The sequence below is a fragment of the Choloepus didactylus genome, chromosome 14 (genome assembly GCF_015220235.1).
Source record: "Choloepus didactylus isolate mChoDid1 chromosome 14, mChoDid1.pri, whole genome shotgun sequence".
Lineage (NCBI taxonomy): Eukaryota > Metazoa > Chordata > Mammalia > Pilosa > Megalonychidae > Choloepus > Choloepus didactylus.
In genome coordinates this window covers 95,605,708-95,623,872 of record NC_051320.1, presented here as the reverse complement: position 1 = coordinate 95,623,872, position 18,165 = coordinate 95,605,708, and the positions used below count along the sequence as shown (strand labels likewise).

Below are 18,165 nucleotides of genomic sequence, written 5' to 3'. Positions count from 1 at the left end.
ATTTTTGGAGTTCTGGTGAACATAGAAAGGGGAAGGGCCCTGAGGCGCATATGCAAATCCCGAAGAAAAGCTGATCTCTCTGCCCTGTGGACCTTTCCTTAATGGCCCTGGTTGCTTTGTCTCTTAGCATTTCAATAACCCATTAGATCTCTGAGGAGGGCCCTTTTTTTTTTTTTTTTTTTTAATCCTTTTTTCTTTTTCTAAAACAATTACTCTAAGAAGCCCAATACAGAAAGCTTCAAAGACTTGCAATTTGGGCAGGTCAAGTCAAGAGCAGAACTAGGAGAGCTCTGAGACAAAACGCAGTAATCCAGTGGCTGAGAAAATTCACTGAACACCACAACTTCCCAAGAAAAGGGGGGTGTCCGCTCACACCCATCATCCTGGTGGACAGGAAACACTCCTGCCCATCGCCAGCCTCATAGCCCAGAACTGCCCCAGACAACCCAGTGTGACGGAAATGCTTCAAATAACAGGCACACACCACAAAACTGGGCGTGGACATTAGCCTTCCCTGCAACCTCAGCTGATTGTCCCAGAGTTGGGAAGGTGGAGCAGTGTGAATTAACAAAGCGCCATTCAGCCATCATTTCAGCAGACTGGGAGCCTCCCTACACAGCCCAGCAGCCCAGAACTGCCCTGGGGGGACGGCACTCACCTGTGACATAGCACAGTCATCCCTTAACAGAGGACCTGGGGTGCACGGCCTGCAAGAGGGGCCCACTTGCAAGTCTCAGGAGCCATACGCCAATACCAAGGACTTGGGTCAGTGGCAGAGACAAACTGTGGCAGGACTGAACTGAAGGATTAGACTATTGCAGCAGCTTTAAAACTCTAGGATCACCAGGGAGATTTGATTGTTAGAGCCAACCCCCCTCCCTGACTGCCCAGAAACACGCCCCATATACAGGGCAGGCAACACCAACTACACACGCAAGCTTGGTACACCAATTGGACCCCGCAAGACTCACTCCCCCACTCACCAAAAAGGCTAAGCAGGGGAGAACTGGCTTGTGGAGAACAGGTGGCTCGTGGACGCCACCTGCTGGTTAGTTAGAGAAAGTGTACTCCACGAAGCTGTAGATCTGATAAATTAGAGATAAGGACTTCAATTGGTCTACAAATCCTAAAAGAACCCTATCAAGTTCAGCAAATGCCATGAGGCCAAAAACAACAGAAAATTATAAAGCATATGAAAAAACCAGACGATATGGATAACCCAAGCCCAAGCACCCAAATAAAAAGACCAGAAGAGACACAGCACCTAGAGCAGCTACTCAAAGAACTAAAGATGAACAATGAGACCATAGTACGGGATATAAAGGAAATCAAGAAGACTCTAGAAGAGCATAAAGAAGACATTGCAAGACTAAATAAAAAAATGGATGATCTTATGGAAATTAAAGAAACTGTTGACCAAATTAAAAAGACTCTGGACACTCATAGTACAAGACTAGAGGAAGTTGAACAACGAATCAGTGACCTGGAAGATGACAGAATGGAAAATGAAAGCATAAAAGAAAGAATGGGGAAAAAAATTGAAAAAATCGAAATGGACCTCAGGGATATGATAGATAATATGAAATGTCCAAATATAAGACTCATTGGTGTCCCAGAAGGGGAAGAAAAGGGTAAAGGTCTAGGAAGAGTATTGAAAGAAATTGTTGGGGAAAACTTCCCAAATCTTCTAAACAACATAATACACAAATCATAAATGCTCAGCGAACTCCAAATAGAATAAATCCAAATAAACCCACTCCGAGACATATACTGATCACACTGTCAAACACAGAAGAGAAGGAGCAAGTTCTGAAAGCAGCAAGAGAAAAGCAATTCACCACATACAAAGGAAACAGCATAAGACTAAGTAGTGACTACTCAGCAGCCACCATGGAGGCGAGAAGGCAGTGGCACGATATATTTAAAATTCTGAGTGAGAAAAATTTCCAGCCAAGAATACTTTATCCAGCAAAGCTCTCCTTCAAATTTGAGGGAGAGCTTAAATTTTTCACAGACAAACAAATGCTGAGAGAATTTTCTAACAAGAGACCTGCCCTACTGGAGATACTAAAGGGAGCCCTACAGACAGAGAAACAAAGAAAGGACAGAGAGACTTGGAGAAAGGTTCATTACTAAAGAGATTCGGAATGGGTACAATAAAGGATATTAATACACAGAGGGGAAAAATATGACAAACATAATCCAAAGGATAAGATGGCTGATTCAAGAAATGCTTTCACGGTTATAACGTTGAATGTAAATGAATTAAACTCCCCAGTTAAAAGATATAGATTCGCAGAATGGATCAAAAAAAATGAACCATCAATATGTTGCATACAAGAGACTCATCTTAGACACAGGGACACAAAGAAACTGAAAGTGAAAGGATGGAAAAAAATATTTCATGCAAGCTACAGCCAAAAGAAAGCAGGTGTAGCAATATTAATCTCAGATAAAATAGACTTCAAATGCAGGGATGTTTTGAGAGACAAAGAAGGCCACTACATACTAATAAAAGGGGCAATTCAGCAAGAAGAAATAACAATCGTAAATGTCTATGCACCCAATCAAGGTGCCACAAAATACATGAGAGAAACACTGGCAAAACTAAAGGAAGCAATTGATGTTTCCACAATAATTGTGGGAGACTTCAACACATCACTCTCTCCTATAGATAGATCAGCCAGACAGAAGACCAATAAGGAAATTGAAAACGTAAACAATCTGATAAATGAATTAGATTTAACAGACATCTACAGGACATTACATCCCAAATCACCAGGATACACATACTTTTCTAGTGCTCATGGAACTTTCTCCAGAATAGATCATATGCTGGGACATAAAACAAGCCTCAGTAAATTTAAAAAGATTGAAATTATTCAAAGCACATTCTCTGACCACAATGGAATACAATTAGAGGTCAATAACCATCAGAGACTTAGAAAATTCACAAATACCTGGAGGTTAAACAACACACTCCTAAACAATCAGTGGGTTAAAGAAGAAATAGCAAGAGAAATTGCTAAATATATAGAGACGAATGAAAATGAGAACACAACATACCAAAACCTATGGGATGCAGCAAAAGCAGTGCTAAGGGGGAAATTTATAGCACTAAACGCATGTATTACAAAGGAAGAAAGAGCCCAAATCAAAGAACTAATGGATCAACTGAAGAAGCTAGAAAATGAACAGCAAACCAATCCTAAACCAAGTACAAGAAAAGAAATAACAAGGATTAAAGCAGAAATAAATGACATAGAGAACAAAAAAACAATAGAGAGGATAAATATCACCAAAAGTTGGTTCTTTGAGAAGATCAACAAGATTGACAAGCCCCTAGCTAGACTGACAAAATCAAAAAGAGAGAAGACCCATATAAACAAAATAATGAATGAAAAAGGTGACGTAACTGCAGATCCTGAAGAAATTAAAAAAATTATAAGAGGATACTATGAACAACTGTATGGCAACAAACTGGATAATGTAGAGGAAATGGACAATTTCCTGGAAACATATGAACAGCCTAGACTGACCAGAGAAGAAATAGAAGACCTCAGCCAACCCATCACAAGCAAAGAGATCCAATCAGTCATCAAAAATCTTCCCACAAATAAATGCCCAGGGCCAGATGGCTTCACAGGGGAATTCTACCAAACTTTCCAGAAAGAACTGACACCAATCTTACTCAAACTCTTTCAAAACATTGAAGAAAATGGAACACTACCTAACTCATTTTATGAAGCTAACATCAATCTAATACCAAAACCAGGCAAAGATGCTACAAAAAAGGAAAACTACCGGCCAATCTCCCTAATGAATATAGATGCAAAAATCCTCAACAAAATACTTGCAAATCGAATCCAAAGACACATTAAAAAAATCATACACCATGACCAAGTGGGGTTTATTCCAGGCATGCAAGGATGGTTCAACATAAGAAAACCAATCAATGTATTACAACACATTAACAAGTCAAAAGGGAAAAATCAATTGATCATCTCAATAGATGCTGAAAAAGCATTTGACAAAATCCAACATCCGTTTTTGATAAAAACACTTCAAAAGGTAGGAATTGAAGGAAACTTCCTCAACTTGATAAAGAGCATATATGAAAAACCCACAGCCAGCATAGTACTCAATGGTGAGAGACTGAAAGCCTTCCCTCTAAGATCAGGAAGAAGACAAGGATGCCCGCTGTCACCACTGTTATTCAACATTGTGCTGGAAGTGCTAGCCAGGGCAATCCGGCAAGACAAAGAAATAAAAGGCATCCAAATTGGAAAAGAAGAAGTAAAACTGTCATTGTTTGCAGATGATATGATCTTATATCTAGAAAACCCTGAGAAATCGACGATACAGCTACTAGAGCTAATAAACAAATTTAGCAAAGTAGCGGGATACAAGGTTAATGCACATAAGTCAGTAATGTTTCTATATGCTAGAAATGAACAAACTGAAGAGACACTCAAGAAAAAGATACCATTTTCAATAGCAACTAAAAAAATCAAGTACCTAGGAATAAACTTAACCAAAGACGTAAAAGACCTATACAAAGAAAACTACATAACTCTACTAAAAGAAATAGAAGGGGACCTTAAAAGATGGAAAAATATTCCATGTTCATGGATAGGAAGACTAAATGTCATTAAGATGTCAATTCTACCCAAACTCATCTACATATTCAATGCAATCCCAATCAAAATTCCAACAACCTACTTTGCAGACTTGGAAAAGCTAGTTATCAAATTTATTTGGAAAGGGAAGATGCCTCGAATTGCTAAAGACACTCTAAAAAAGAAAAACGAAGTGGGAGGACTTACACTCCCTGACTTTGAAGCTTATTATAAAGCCACAGTTGCCAAAACAACATGGTACTGGCACAAAGATAGACATATAGATCAATGGAATCGAAGTGAGTATTCGGAGATAGACCCTCAGATCTATGGCCGACTGATCTTTGATAAGGCCCCCAAAGTCACTGAACTGAGTCATGATGGTCTTTTCAACAAATGGGGCTGGGAGAGTTGGATATCCATATCCAAAAGAATGAAAGAGGACCCCTACCTCACCCCCTACACAAAAATTAACTCAAAATGGACCAAAGATCTCAATATAAAAGAAAGTACCATAAAACTCCTAGAAGATAATGTAGGAAAACATCTTCAAGACCTTGTATTAGGCGGCCACTTCCTAGACTTTACACCCAAAGCACAAGCAACAAAAGAGAAAATAGATAAATGGGAACTCCTCAAGCTTAGAAGTTTCTGCACCTCAAAGGAATTTCTCAAAAAGGTAAAGAGGCAGCCAACTCAATGGGAAAAAATTTTTGGAAACCATGTATCCGACAAAAGACTGATATCTTGCATATATAAAGAAATCCTACAACTCAATGACAATAATACGGTCGGCCCAATTATAAAATGGGCAAAAGATATGAAAAGACAGTTCTCTGAAGAGGAAATACAAATGGCCAAGAAACACATGAAAAAATGTTCAGCTTCACTAGCTATTAGAGAGATGCAAATGAAGACCACAATGAGACACCATCTAACACCGGTTAGAATGGCTGCCATTAAACAAACAGGAAACTACAAATGCTGGCGGGGATGTGGAGAAATTGGAACTCTTATTCATTGTTGGTGGGACTGTATAATGGTTCAGCCACTCTGGAAGTCAGTCTGGCAGTTCCTTAGAAAACTAGATATAGAATTACCATTCAATCCAGCGATTGCACTTCTCAGTATATACTGGGAAGATCGGAAAGCAGTGACACGAACAGATATCTGCACGCCAATGTTCATAGCAGCATTATTCACAATTGCCAAGAGATGGAAACAACCCAAATGTCCTTCAACAGATGAGTGGATAAATAAAATGTGGTATATACACACGATGGAATACTACGCGGCAGTAAGAAGGAACGATCTCGTGAAACATATGCCAACATGGATGAACCTTGAAGGCATAATGCTGAGCAAAATAAGCCAGGCACAAAAAGAGAAATATTATATGCTACCACTAATGTGAACTTTGAAAAATGTAAAACAAATGGCTTATAATGTAGAATGTAGGGGAACTAGCAATAGAGAGCAATTAAGGAAGGGGGAACAATAATCCAAGAAGAACAGATAAGCTATTTAACGTTCTGGGGATGCCCAGGAATGACTATGGTCTGTTAATTTCTGATGGATATAGTAGGAACAAGTTCACAAAAATGTTGTTTTTTTAGGTAACTTTCTTGGGGTAAAGTAGGAACATGTTGGAAGTTAAGCAGTTATCTTAGGTTAGTTGTCTTTTTCTTACTCCCTTGTTATGGTCTCTTTGAAATGTTCTTTTATTGTATGTTTGTTTTCTTTTTAACTTTTTTTTCATACAGTTGATTTAAAAAAGAAGGGAAAGTTAAAAAAAAAAAAAAAGAAAAAAGAAAAACAAGGAAAAAAAAAAGATGTAGTGCCCCCTTGAGGAGCCTGTGGAGAATGCAGGGGTATTCGCCTACCCCACCTTGATGGTTGCTAACATGACCACAGACATAGGGGACTGGTGGTTTGATGGGTTGAGCCCTCTACCACAGGTTTTACCCTTGGGAAGACGGTTGCTGCAAAGGAGAGGCTAGGCCTCCCTATGGTTGTGCCTAAGAGCCTCCTCCCGAATGCCTCTTTGTTGCTCAGATGTGGCCCTGTCTCTCTAGCTAAGCCAACTTGAAAGGTGAAATCACTGCCCTCCCCCCTACGTGGGATCAGACACCCAGGGGAGTGAATCTCCCTGGCAACATGGAATATGACTCCCGGGAAGGAATGTAGAGCTGGCATCGTGGGACGGAGAACATCTTCTTGACCAAAAGGGGGATGTGAAAGGAAATGAAATAAGCTTCAGTAGCAGAGAGATTCCAAAAGGAGCCGAGAGGTCACTCTGGTGGGCACTCTTATGCACACTTTAGACAACCCTTTTTAGGTTCTAAAGAATTGGGGTAGCTGGTGGTGGATACCTGTAACTATCAAACTACAACCCAGAACCCATGAATCTCGAAGACAGTTGTATAAAAATGTAGCTTATGAGGGGTGACAATGGGATTGGGAAAGCCATAAGGACCACACTCCAGTTTGTGTAGTTTATGGATGGATGAGTAGAAAAATAGGGGAAGGAAACAAACAAACAGACAAAGGTACCCAGTGTTCTTTTTTACTTCAATTGCTCTTTTTCACTCTAATTATTATTCTTGTTATTTTTGTGTGTGTGCTAATGAAGGTGTCAGGGATTGATTTTGGTGATGAATGTACAACTATGTAATGGTACTGTGAACAATCGAAAGTACGATTTGTTTTGTATGACTGCGTGGTATATGAATATATCTCAATAAAATGAAGATATAAAAAAAAAAAACCACAGTGAGAAGCACTGCACAATTATGAGAAGGGATACAGTAAAAAATAGTGACAGCACTAAGTGCTAGTGAGGGTGCAGAGAACTGGATCTCTTCCACATTGTTGGTGGGAATGTGAAATGGTACAGTCCCTCTGGAAAACGGTTTGGCAGTGTCTTAAAAAACTAAACATGCAACAGCCATTTAGCCCAGCAGTTGCACTCCTGGGCATCTATCCCAGAAAAACAGAAACTTATGTTCATACAAAAACCTATACTCAAGTGTTCATAGCATCTTTATTTATAATATATTATGATTATTTATAATTTCCCCCAAAATGCAATCAGCTCACATGTCCTCCACCAGATAAATGGTTGGACACCTCACTACAGGTGGAGTTGGGAGCATCAGCTTGGTTAAGAAGAGCTGACTTCTAAATCTCTATCTGTTAACTCCAGCAACTTTGATCTATTAGTTTTTTAACTGAAATCTAGCTCATGTGAATTTGTTTTTTAATTTTGCCAATCTTGGGGACAGATTGATTTGGTTGATGAAATTATTGAGCAAATATTTTTATTTGCAGTAAGTTTTCTTATTCGTAGAACTTCAGCTGAAGTTTGGATTAATAAATCCATATTATGCTACTCATATTTGTATTGCCAGCCCTTTTACAAAGGCCAGTGTCTTTCTCAGTGCAGTTTTTATATTGCAGCAAATTGAGCCCACATTTTTACAGATAGAACCAGTCTCTTTTATTGTATACTATAGCTTATAACTATTCTCTTTCCATACACTTTCTATATACTATAGCCTGTAAGCATTTTTACAGTGATCCTTTGTTATAGGGAAAAAAACTTTTGTTATTTACTTAATCATTTAATTTAAAAATGACCAAGTCAGCCTACCACTAATTATAATTATTTTAAAAAACAGTTCATATGCAACTAAAATCTTTATTCCAAGTCCTAGAATTCTAGCTGAGAGTAAAATTCCAAATGGTAAATGACCAAGATTTCACATCACTTAAATGTGTAACATGAGCTGTTGACAAATTCATGTAAATATTACCATCTTAGAAAAGTCAGTAAGTACAAGTTCCATTTGACTATGGAGAAATAATTTTCCTTTAAATGTTTTTTCTTCCTAAGAATTCAGAGCACAGTTGTGAAGTGGTTTTTGATTTGAATTAATCAGACTATGTGACCTTGACCGTTACTGAAGGGAAATGGAAAAAAGGAATTGAAACTTATTTGTCTCCTGATGAAAAGTCTTTGGAGTCTCCTCATTTTTTTTTTTTTTTTTTTTTTTTTTTTTTTAATCATCATTTTATTGAGATATATTCACATACCACGCAGTCATACAAAACAAATTGTACTTTCGATTGTTTACAGTACCATTATATAGTTGTACATTCATCACCTAAATCAATCCCTGACACCTTCATTAGCACACACACAAAAATAACAAGAATAATAATTAGAGTGAAAAAGAGCAATTGAAGTAAAAAAGAACACTAGGTACCTTTGTCTGTTTGTTTGCTTCCCCTACTTTTCTACACATCGACCCATAAACTAGACAAAGTGGAGTTTGGTCCTTATGGCATTCCCAATCCCACTGTCACCCCTCATAAGCTACATTTTTATACAACTGTCTTCGAGATTCATGGGTTCTGGGTTGTAGTTTAATAGTTTCAGGTATCCACCACCAGCTACCCCAATTCTTTAGAACCTAAAAAAGGTTGTCTAAAGTGTGCGTAAGAGTGCCCACCAGAGTGATCTCTCGGCTCGTTTTGGAATCTCTCTGCCACTGAAGCTTATTTCATTTCCTTTCACATCCCCCTTTTGGTCAAGAAGATGTTCTCCATCCCACGATGCCGGGTCTACATTCCTCCCCGGGAGTCATATTCCATGTTGTCAGGGAGATTCACTTCCCTGGGTGTCTGTGGAGTCTCCTCATTTTTTACCAAAGAAAGTCCAGATTCCTCAACAGGCTGAGAGAGAACCCAGCCTCCTGGGACAGAGCTCCAGGCCCCTCCCTCCTTGGCAGCTGTGGCCCCCCCTGGCCTGCGCCCCTGCCAGCTCCTCCCCTCGAGAGCTCCCCGGCGCCTGTGCCATTCATTGTCCCCCTACCCCTCTGGCCCGTGGCATGTCTGGAACATCTGTTTTACCCCATAATCATATTTGGGTATGAGAATTCCCTGGAAAAAGTTTCTTTGGGCTGGTCACCTTGGTAACTCCAAGACTGAAGGGGTGTCTGGGAGTGGGCTGTTTCCCTCTCTGGCCCCTTATTTCTTAGGCCTCCAAAGGAGGGTGGCTTCAGCCTTTCCTTCCAAAGCAGGCTCTTTCATTCCTTCGCCAGCGCCTCGTCTTTGTGCACCGAGGAAGGTGCGTTACAGCAGGCCCCTGGGAAAGCAGGGCTTCCAACCGAAAATTAGGATCTGTTTTGGTAAATTGTGAAATCTTACCTAACAGAGCTGCCAGCTCGTTCCTCTGCTTAGCCAGGGCCCTCTCTTCTCCCTGCTGCCCACCTCTCCAGAAGGAAGGACTTTGGGACTCGGTTTCCCTAATCCCTCTAATCACTCGTCTCCCCCAAAAGACCTCAAAAAAAAATGAAAAGCCACTGCCAAAGATGCAGAAGATCCAAGTGATCATATAATTAAAGCTTTTTTTTTTTTTAATAATAAAACTTTGGCTAGCTGTTTATAAGTGTTATATCCCTAAGCAGATAACAGAGGAAAGTTATTTTCTAAAACTTGTCTTCTAGCTTCCAAAGGAAAATTGCCTATTAAATGGATGGCTCCAGAGTCCATCAATTTTCGACGTTTTACCTCAGCTAGTGACGTGTGGATGTTTGGTGAGTATTATATTTCCTATATTCCGTAAAATAAACTTATTACTGCCTCTTTTTAGAATATGTAGGTTGGTTTGCCTTCTCTTTAAACCAGCTTCCTCATGGGCTCCCTAGGCACCGAGTCACGGCGTGTACTGTGCCCAGGTTTGGGGCATGGGCCCCAGAAGGCTCCGCCGTCCCGACTCCCCTGCTCCTCTGGCAGCGTCCTCTCTGGTCCCCTTTGCTCTTTCTTCCTCACCAGGGAGGCCTCTTGTCTACTTTTTTATTCCTCTCCTCTTCGCCTTTGCTGTCTCGTTCATTCCTTTTATGTTAATATGTTAACTTTATCTCAAGCCTTAGTTTTAGTTCCTAGGCTGCTGAAAGCAGATACCATGAAATGGGTTGACTTAACGACTGAGGAAAGTGTCCAAATCAAGACATTATCAGGCGATGCCTTCTTCCCAGAGACGGGCTGCTGGCAATCCCTGGCTCCTCCGCCACATGGCCAGACCCACGGTGCCGTCTGCTGGGCTCTTCCTTCTCTTCTAGGTTTCCTTGCTTTTGGCTCTTTGCTTCCCTGACTTCCTGCCCCCCGTCCCCACCTCCACCTTCTCCAATAAGAGGATTAAGACCCATCCTGAATGAGGTGGGTCTCACCTTAACTGCAGCAGCCTTGTCATCAGGTCCTACTTACAAGGAGTTCATACCCACAGAAATGGATCGGCCTTAAGATCATTGATTTCTGGGGTACACACAGCTCCAAACCACCACACCACAGAATTGTACCTAATATCTTTATTCTGGACCTGGCCTCCTTCCTGAATGTCTCAGGACTTCCCTTAGGACCTCGTCTTCTGTCGTTTCCACTTCTCTGAGGACTATTCTGTCCTTCACACCTGCACCAAACCAGGCCTCCTTTTTTTCTAATTCTTTCTTCTTTCTTCTTCCTTCCTTCTTTCCTTTTTAATTTTAAATGTAGATTATTGCAGTACCCACCAACTGGTGTAAAATTGTGGACTTAATTCACTGTACACTACTTTACTTAAACTGCTTCATCCAAAATTTTAAATTAGTCACTGTTTTTAATAGGCATGACCCCTCATCCCCCTCCTGCCTTTCCTGGAAGTGTTATTCCTTCCACCGGGAATGCCTTCTCCTTACACCTCCCCTTGACCGGTTGGAGTCTGGTCTCACCTGTCAAGTCCACCTTCAGTGTCACCTCTTTTGTGCCCAGACAGGCCCTCCCTCTCCCAGTGCTCCCGTGTACTCTACCTGACATGGTGTTCACATGTTGCTCTTACGCACTGGTCTTGTGGGCATGTTTTCCTGCTGGATCATAAACCGCCTCACAGGAGATAGCCTGTTAAATCAACATGGCTTTGTTCTTTTTCCTATGAATAAAAATAACCTGAAGTCTATCAATTATGTGTTCTCATTTTCTCTTCTGTTTACTTAACTGCTGATTTTTAATAACCATTTAGTGCTCTGATTTTAGTTAAGAGAATGAACTTTTGAGTAACACGGGAAATGGCATGACAATTAGAAAGGCTTTGAAGTCACATTGATGTGGTTTGAATCCCAAGAGCTCCCTTATCAGCTGTGTAACCTTTAGAATAAGGTACTTATCCTCTCAAGGAAGTTTCCTGCTTCAGAGATCCTAAGATGCCCATCTTTTCACATTTCAGCAGTGCTGGGACCCTGGCGTGGGTCTTAAGATCAAAGGCATTTTACAGTTGGTGTGTGTTGGGGTGTTTTTATGGTGTTGTCCTTGCCTGCACACCTGTGAACTTTGTCAGTTTTGTTCATATTTTTGTTGCTTTCATGTCTCAGTGAGTTTAAAAGAGCTCTTTTGACAAGAATAAAATAAAAATTTTGAGAGGTTAAAGAAAAAGAATTGTATCATGGGTCTGTTGACAACATTTTCTGCCTTTTTTTGGTCACATAAAATAATGGTGTATCTTATGATTGCTGTCATCTTGGATGTGATAAAATACAATATTTTAAGTAAAGTAGGGTTATGGCAAGGATTAAGGGTAATATATATATATACATTTCAAAGACCTGTTCCAGGGACATAGTAGGCCTTCAAGGAATAAAAGCCAGGGGTGCTGTTATTACCGACAGAGTTGTCATTTCTGGTAACACAGAACTAAGGCATTTTTTTTAATTTGAGTTATTTACTGAAATTGTTGAACTTTTGGCTTATTTCACAATCGAATTCACATTAATGTGGTGTATTGTGCTTTGAAACAGATACCATTCTAGGTGCTGAAGATGTAAAAATAAAAGTCATAGTTTCCCCCTCAAGGGACCAGTTGTACAGTGTAAGTTTTGTAATACAAGAGGATATGCTGTGACGGTAACTTTGCCCAGAGGATTATGAGGAAAAGCATTGTGGGAGAACTCAGCATTGCAAGGCAGCTAAAAAGAGGAGCATTTGCAAAGAAGCAAATAAAAGGACATTGAACACAGAGAACTGGACACAAGCAAAGGCGTGTCTGTGGCGTGTTCAAGAGGTACCAGTAAGTCCAGCAGGGCCAAGTGCAGTAGCAATGAGGTGAAGCTAAGAGAGAAACGGTCTGCTCTTCTGCCAGCCTGGCCGGCCCCCTCGCTCTTTCCTTTCCATTGCATTAGAAGGCCATCGTTCTCAGTGTGTTATTTTAAAGGTGAATTGAGAGTCCTTCAGAAGATACTGAGAAAGTGTTTGATTTCCCAAGGGTAGTGTGCAGCTGAATTTCTTGAAGTCGCAGAAACATTGTGGCTTTCTCAGATGAGCTCGTTGAAGCCCAGAGAAACCACAATTTTCCTGTGGGGAAAAATAGTAACTTTTTAGTAGCTATAGCAGATAATAATGCCACTGTGCATCCTAGGCCAGGGCGGCCCGCATTGTACATAAAGGCATCTGAGTTTTCTAAAAGCGGAAGGCTGGCAGTTCAGGATTTCCTTTGTTGGGCTGCAGGGCAGCTGCTGTCACTTCAAGCAGGTTGAGTTAGGCAGTGTGCTAAAGTGGGAGAAAAATTTAAGATTTACTCAGCTTTTTTCAAACTGCCCCTGTAGCTGACAGGCCATTTTCTAATATAGGATTTTCAGAGAAATAAGCCTCTTGGAAAAATTATGACTTCTTCCTTGATAGTAATTCAACATTTCATTATTTGTGTCATATTAAATTAGTATTGATGTTCTTATTGTATAATAGAGCTAACTGAATGCTACTTTGGTTAGATGTTTGCCCCAAATCATCCAGCTGCTACTCTGGTGCCAGCTATAGAGTTATTCCTGAGACATAGGAGGTACAGTCTTCAGCCTAAAGTCACGGTTATTTTTTCATTCCCACTTCACAGGTGTGTGTATGTGGGAGATACTGATGCACGGTGTGAAGCCTTTTCAAGGAGTGAAGAACAACGACGTGATTGGACGCATTGAAAATGGAGAAAGATTGCCAATGCCTCCAAACTGCCCTCCTACCCTCTACAGCCTTATGACAAAGTGCTGGGCCTACGACCCCAGCCGGCGGCCCAGGTTCACTGAACTTAAAGCCCAGCTCAGGTAGGAGGTGTGGAGAGAGGGCTGGGCAGGGATCAGGTGCATGCTGCTTCTCCTTTGCCATAGCAGCTTACCGAGGGCATTTTATCAGTATGTGTTAGGCTAGTTCTTATACAAACATGGTTATTTTTAAATTGGTTTGTATTTCTTTGCGCCTTGCCAGAGTCTTAAGTAAATTATATCTTAAAATCTTAAGAAAGTTTAAGTCGTGATTAGATCCCTCTGCCTAGCTTCTGACTGACATAGCATGGCTTCCAAGACCCACGCTCATTTGGTCCCTACTTAGCTCTCTGCTCTCCTCTTGCATCCCCTTCCTCTCCCTGAAACACTGTGCTCCAGCATACATCCCTCCTCACGATTCTCCCTTCACAGCTCCCTGCCTCTCTCAGGCCGTTTCCTCTCCCAGAAAGGCCTTTCCCCACTTTGCCACCTGGTGAACTCCTAGTCAGGCTTCAGAATCCCACTCAGGTGTAACCTCCTTCCAGAAACTTCCCAGTCAACCCCTCCCCAAAGAGATAGCCACTCCGTTGGCACTTTGAAGACTTCCATATTGCCTGTTTGACTGACATTTGTGAGCCCCAAAGCGCAGGCGGTCACAGTCCCCTGGAGGGATGCACAGAAGGACCACTTAGTGTTTCACACCACTCAGATGCGAATCTGCACAGGGTCTGCCTTCTTCCTGGTTGGGAGAGTTTCTTGTCTGATTGTGTCTTCTGCTAGCCTCTAAGTGCTTGGTAGGCCTCAGCTGAGTCTTACCGTGTCTCTATCCCTGGGGCTGAGCTTAGGGCCTGGCACCTCAATAAACATTTGTTGAATTGAATTGAATTGAATTAGAATCTAAATTGAGACTTAATACTTTAATAAACAAAATATTTTAATAGAACACATGGTCATGGGGAGCTTAATTGTTGAATCAAACCACCACCATGGTTTAGTCTGTGCCGTGCTCCCTGTTCTTACAACTTCAGTCCTTCCCTGGTTCTAAGTGAGGTTTGTTGGTTGGTTGGTTTTTCCTTAGCTTGCTGAATTTTAGTCTTTTCCATAAAAATCACCAAGTAGACCAAAAGACCTGGAATGCTCATGTAGCCCAAGCTTCTCACCCAATGCTTGAACACCCTCCACACCTCCTCTCGCCTTGCCTGCTCATTAGGCAGCTGAACCGGCGAGTCAGGGAGAATTTCCAAGGAACATCTGAAACCAGGGGTAGAAGCAGAAGGGGTTCATTCCCTCAGCAGGTATTTGCTGAGCACCCACTCTTCTAAGTTGGGCTCTGTGGATTCCACGCTGAGTCAAGCAAAGTCCCTGCCCCCAGAGAGCTGCAGCCCATGGGTGAGAGGGGATGACTCTGTACCCCAGTGTGGTGAGCGCTGGGGAGGGCCACGCACCAGGGCACAGCCCTGCTCCCCTTTCACGTGGTAGCCCTTCAGATGCTTTACACAGCTCCTTTATCTCTGCATTTCCTTCAAATTCAAAATCTCCAGTTGCTTAGTTTATTGTCATATAACGTATGTTTTCCACTGTGAGAGCTGGTTTTGAAAACACTCTATTTCATGTTTTGCTCATCAGTTATTTTGTTCCTCCTAGACATTTCCTTGGCATTTAACAGCTCCTGTCCTTGAAATTTTCCCTCTCTGGCACCAGTTCTCTCAGCCCCTCCCCAGCATCTCCTTCACCTCAGGGACTTGCTGGCCTCCCACCAAGTTCCCGCCTGCTGCCTCTTTTCTCTCAGTGTGCCTCCTGACTCATCTTACCCATTCGTGTGCCTCTTCGTCTCACCTCTGTGTGTCTTTAGCTTCAGTCCTGCCCTTTTCTCACAAGTCCCCGACCTACATGTTAAATTACAGGCAGGACTTCAGGTGTCACCCTCTCCTCCCCTCCTGCAGCCTGTGCTGGTGCCCTCCTTGCGTTCTCCTGGGTGGCATCCAGAATCCTCCCCAGCAGCTGCAGCACCGTTCCCTCCTCACTGTTCCCTCCACACTTGTCTCCCGCCGCCTGCCTGAAACAGCTTTCCCTGGGGTCCTGTACCTCCCATCGGGGCTCCTCTCAGCACAGCCCAACAGTGCCTTTCCATCCCTCGGGCACGCTGGCCGGCCTGGAGCGCCTCCCGCCTCCGCCTGCCTGGGCTCATCCACCTGCTGCCCTTCCATGAGCTCACAGGCACTAGCCCTCCTCCACGCATGGCCTTCTTGTCGAACTCACCCTGCGCTGCCTCCAGTGGCTGCTCCCCTGTGTTCAATTCAGTTCAACAAATCCTGGGAGCCCCTCCATAGCTGAGCCTGGTCCCTGAGGCAGAGATGGCCGAAGCACTTTTCCTGCCCTCGAGGAGCTCACAGTCTAGTATGTCTCCTCCCTACTAGACTGAAGCTCCTTGAGGGCAGGGATCGTCATGCTCACCTCGCGGTGGCCCCCGGCCAGGAGCCTGTCCCCGGGAGGGCAGATAGTCACTGCAGGATGGGAGCGCGGGAGCCCGTTTTACCATTAACTGCAGGGATGTGCCGTTAAGGTAAATTACCTCCAGAAGCTCCCAAAGTGTGTTTTTAGCACTAAATGTAATTTGTTTTAAAGTGTACCTAGACTATAATTCGTGGGTATCTTCTTGTATACTCTTAGCACACACCAAGCATTCGTTTACTCTATATTGTTCTGTTTCAGCCTGAAATGAAGGTTAACTTTGCATTTTGAACATTTAATATACAGCTCCCAAATAGGCCAATACAGTTTAACTTTGTCATATAATAGCTTGCTTACACATTTGCACTTTAAAATCTATTGCAGTAATTAATAGGTTCTTCCTATTGAGTTTTTCAAAATTTTTATTATATTCAAGATTTTAATGAAGAAGCCCTTTTACCCCATGCTGGTTAAAAATGTTTCACAAATTCCATTTCCCTTCTCTACCTTAAAAGAAAATATTGCAAGTACATTCAAATTACTGTGGGACTCCGCTCATTTTTAACTGGGCCATATATTCTTTTTGTCTGTATCAGTTGAAAAAAATAGCTTTCATGATGGTGCTTGTTAGGCAACGTCATAGGAAAAGTACTTTGATCATAATTCTGTGAGTTGATCTTCTCTGACTCAACGGGCCTCTCCCCCTGCATTCTGTTTCCTTATTAGAAAGAAGTAGATTAACTCTTAGGTGACCTGTTATCAAGTGTAAAAATTCCTCAACATGAATATTTTATAGTCATCACCAATGATATTTTCTCATAATATGTACTCTACCATTCTTGTGCTTTATGACTGCCAAGCAATAAGAGTGTACTAAATACTTACTGGATGAGAAAAGAATTGTAGATCCCTGGTTAATTCATTTAGTTCTTTCTTAGGTACTATACCAAGCAAACTATGATAAGCATATTTCGTAACTGCCCTCTTGTAGCTTATGTTCAAAAATAATATTTCCCATCTCTACTCTCTCCTTGACAAAGGGGTGTTTCGCTACAAAAAAAAAAAAAAAAGAAAAGAAAAACATGTCAGTTTTATCTTGATTTAGAGAAACAAAATAAGTTAATATTAAGTTTCTTAAATCCTTTCTAGAATAATGAGAGCTATAGAAAAAAGTTGCCAAAATTTGAAGTTTTATCCCATGGTTTTTGTATATTTTTTAATTTTTTATTGAGGCGTAAGAAAAGTGTCATGTATCAAAAAGTAAATGAATTTTCACAAATTCAGCATTCCCTTGTAACCAGCAACTCCAGAGACCGCAGAGAACCCATTTCCTGTTCACCCCTCAAGGGTAGCCATTATCCTTTTGAACTTTAAATAAATGTTATCATTCAGGATGTACTTTTTTGTATATGATTTAGTTTTCTCAACATTTAGTTTGGGGGATTATCCATATTGTTCAAGAACTGCATTTTGTTCTCACCACTGTGTAGTGTTACAACTATAAATATACCATCATTTATTTATCCAGTCTACTGCTAGTGGAAATTTGAGTGTTTCACTGTTTGGGGCTATCAGGAATAGTTGTCTGTGAACATAAGAGGTGTCTTTTGGTGAGCATATACACAAAACTTTGAGTTGGGTATATCCAAGAGTGGAATGGATAGGTCAGAGGGTATGCATGAATTTAGCTTGTTAAGTAAAAGAATGTATAAGTAGTGTATAAACACATATACCTGAACATTCAGGTTCTAAAAGAGCTCTGGTTTTGCAAGTATCATCTTGGAAGGCTGTCTGTGTTTTTGATTTGGTCATCCATCACTCAGCTCTTCTCTTAGAATGACTCTGTAGGAATACCTTTAAAACCAGTGACATATTCACAGATAGCAAGTCTCTGTCCTCTGCAATTAGTTTTAGTGGTTGTAACATTAAAAGCTAACATTTATTGAGCACTTTCTATCGTCAGGCACTGTGCTAAGAACTTCCACACACCATCTCCTCTAACTGCTCACAGTCCTCTGAGATGTGGGTGGTTTACA

General features: G+C 41.4%; 1 protein-coding gene across 15 annotated transcripts in view; it reads left to right on the top strand.

The window, feature by feature from the left end:
- The window catches only part of PTK2 (protein tyrosine kinase 2), a 337,628-nt gene that overhangs the window by 265,175 nt on the left and 54,288 nt on the right, over positions 1–18,165 (top strand). For all 15 annotated transcript variants that reach the window (XM_037802716.1, XM_037802714.1, XM_037802719.1 and 12 more), the window contains 2 exons: positions 10,130–10,219; positions 13,537–13,741. In XM_037802716.1, coding sequence (XP_037658644.1) covers positions 10,130–10,219; positions 13,537–13,741 — 295 coding nt within the window. The remainder of the gene's footprint in view (positions 1–10,129; positions 10,220–13,536; positions 13,742–18,165) is intronic.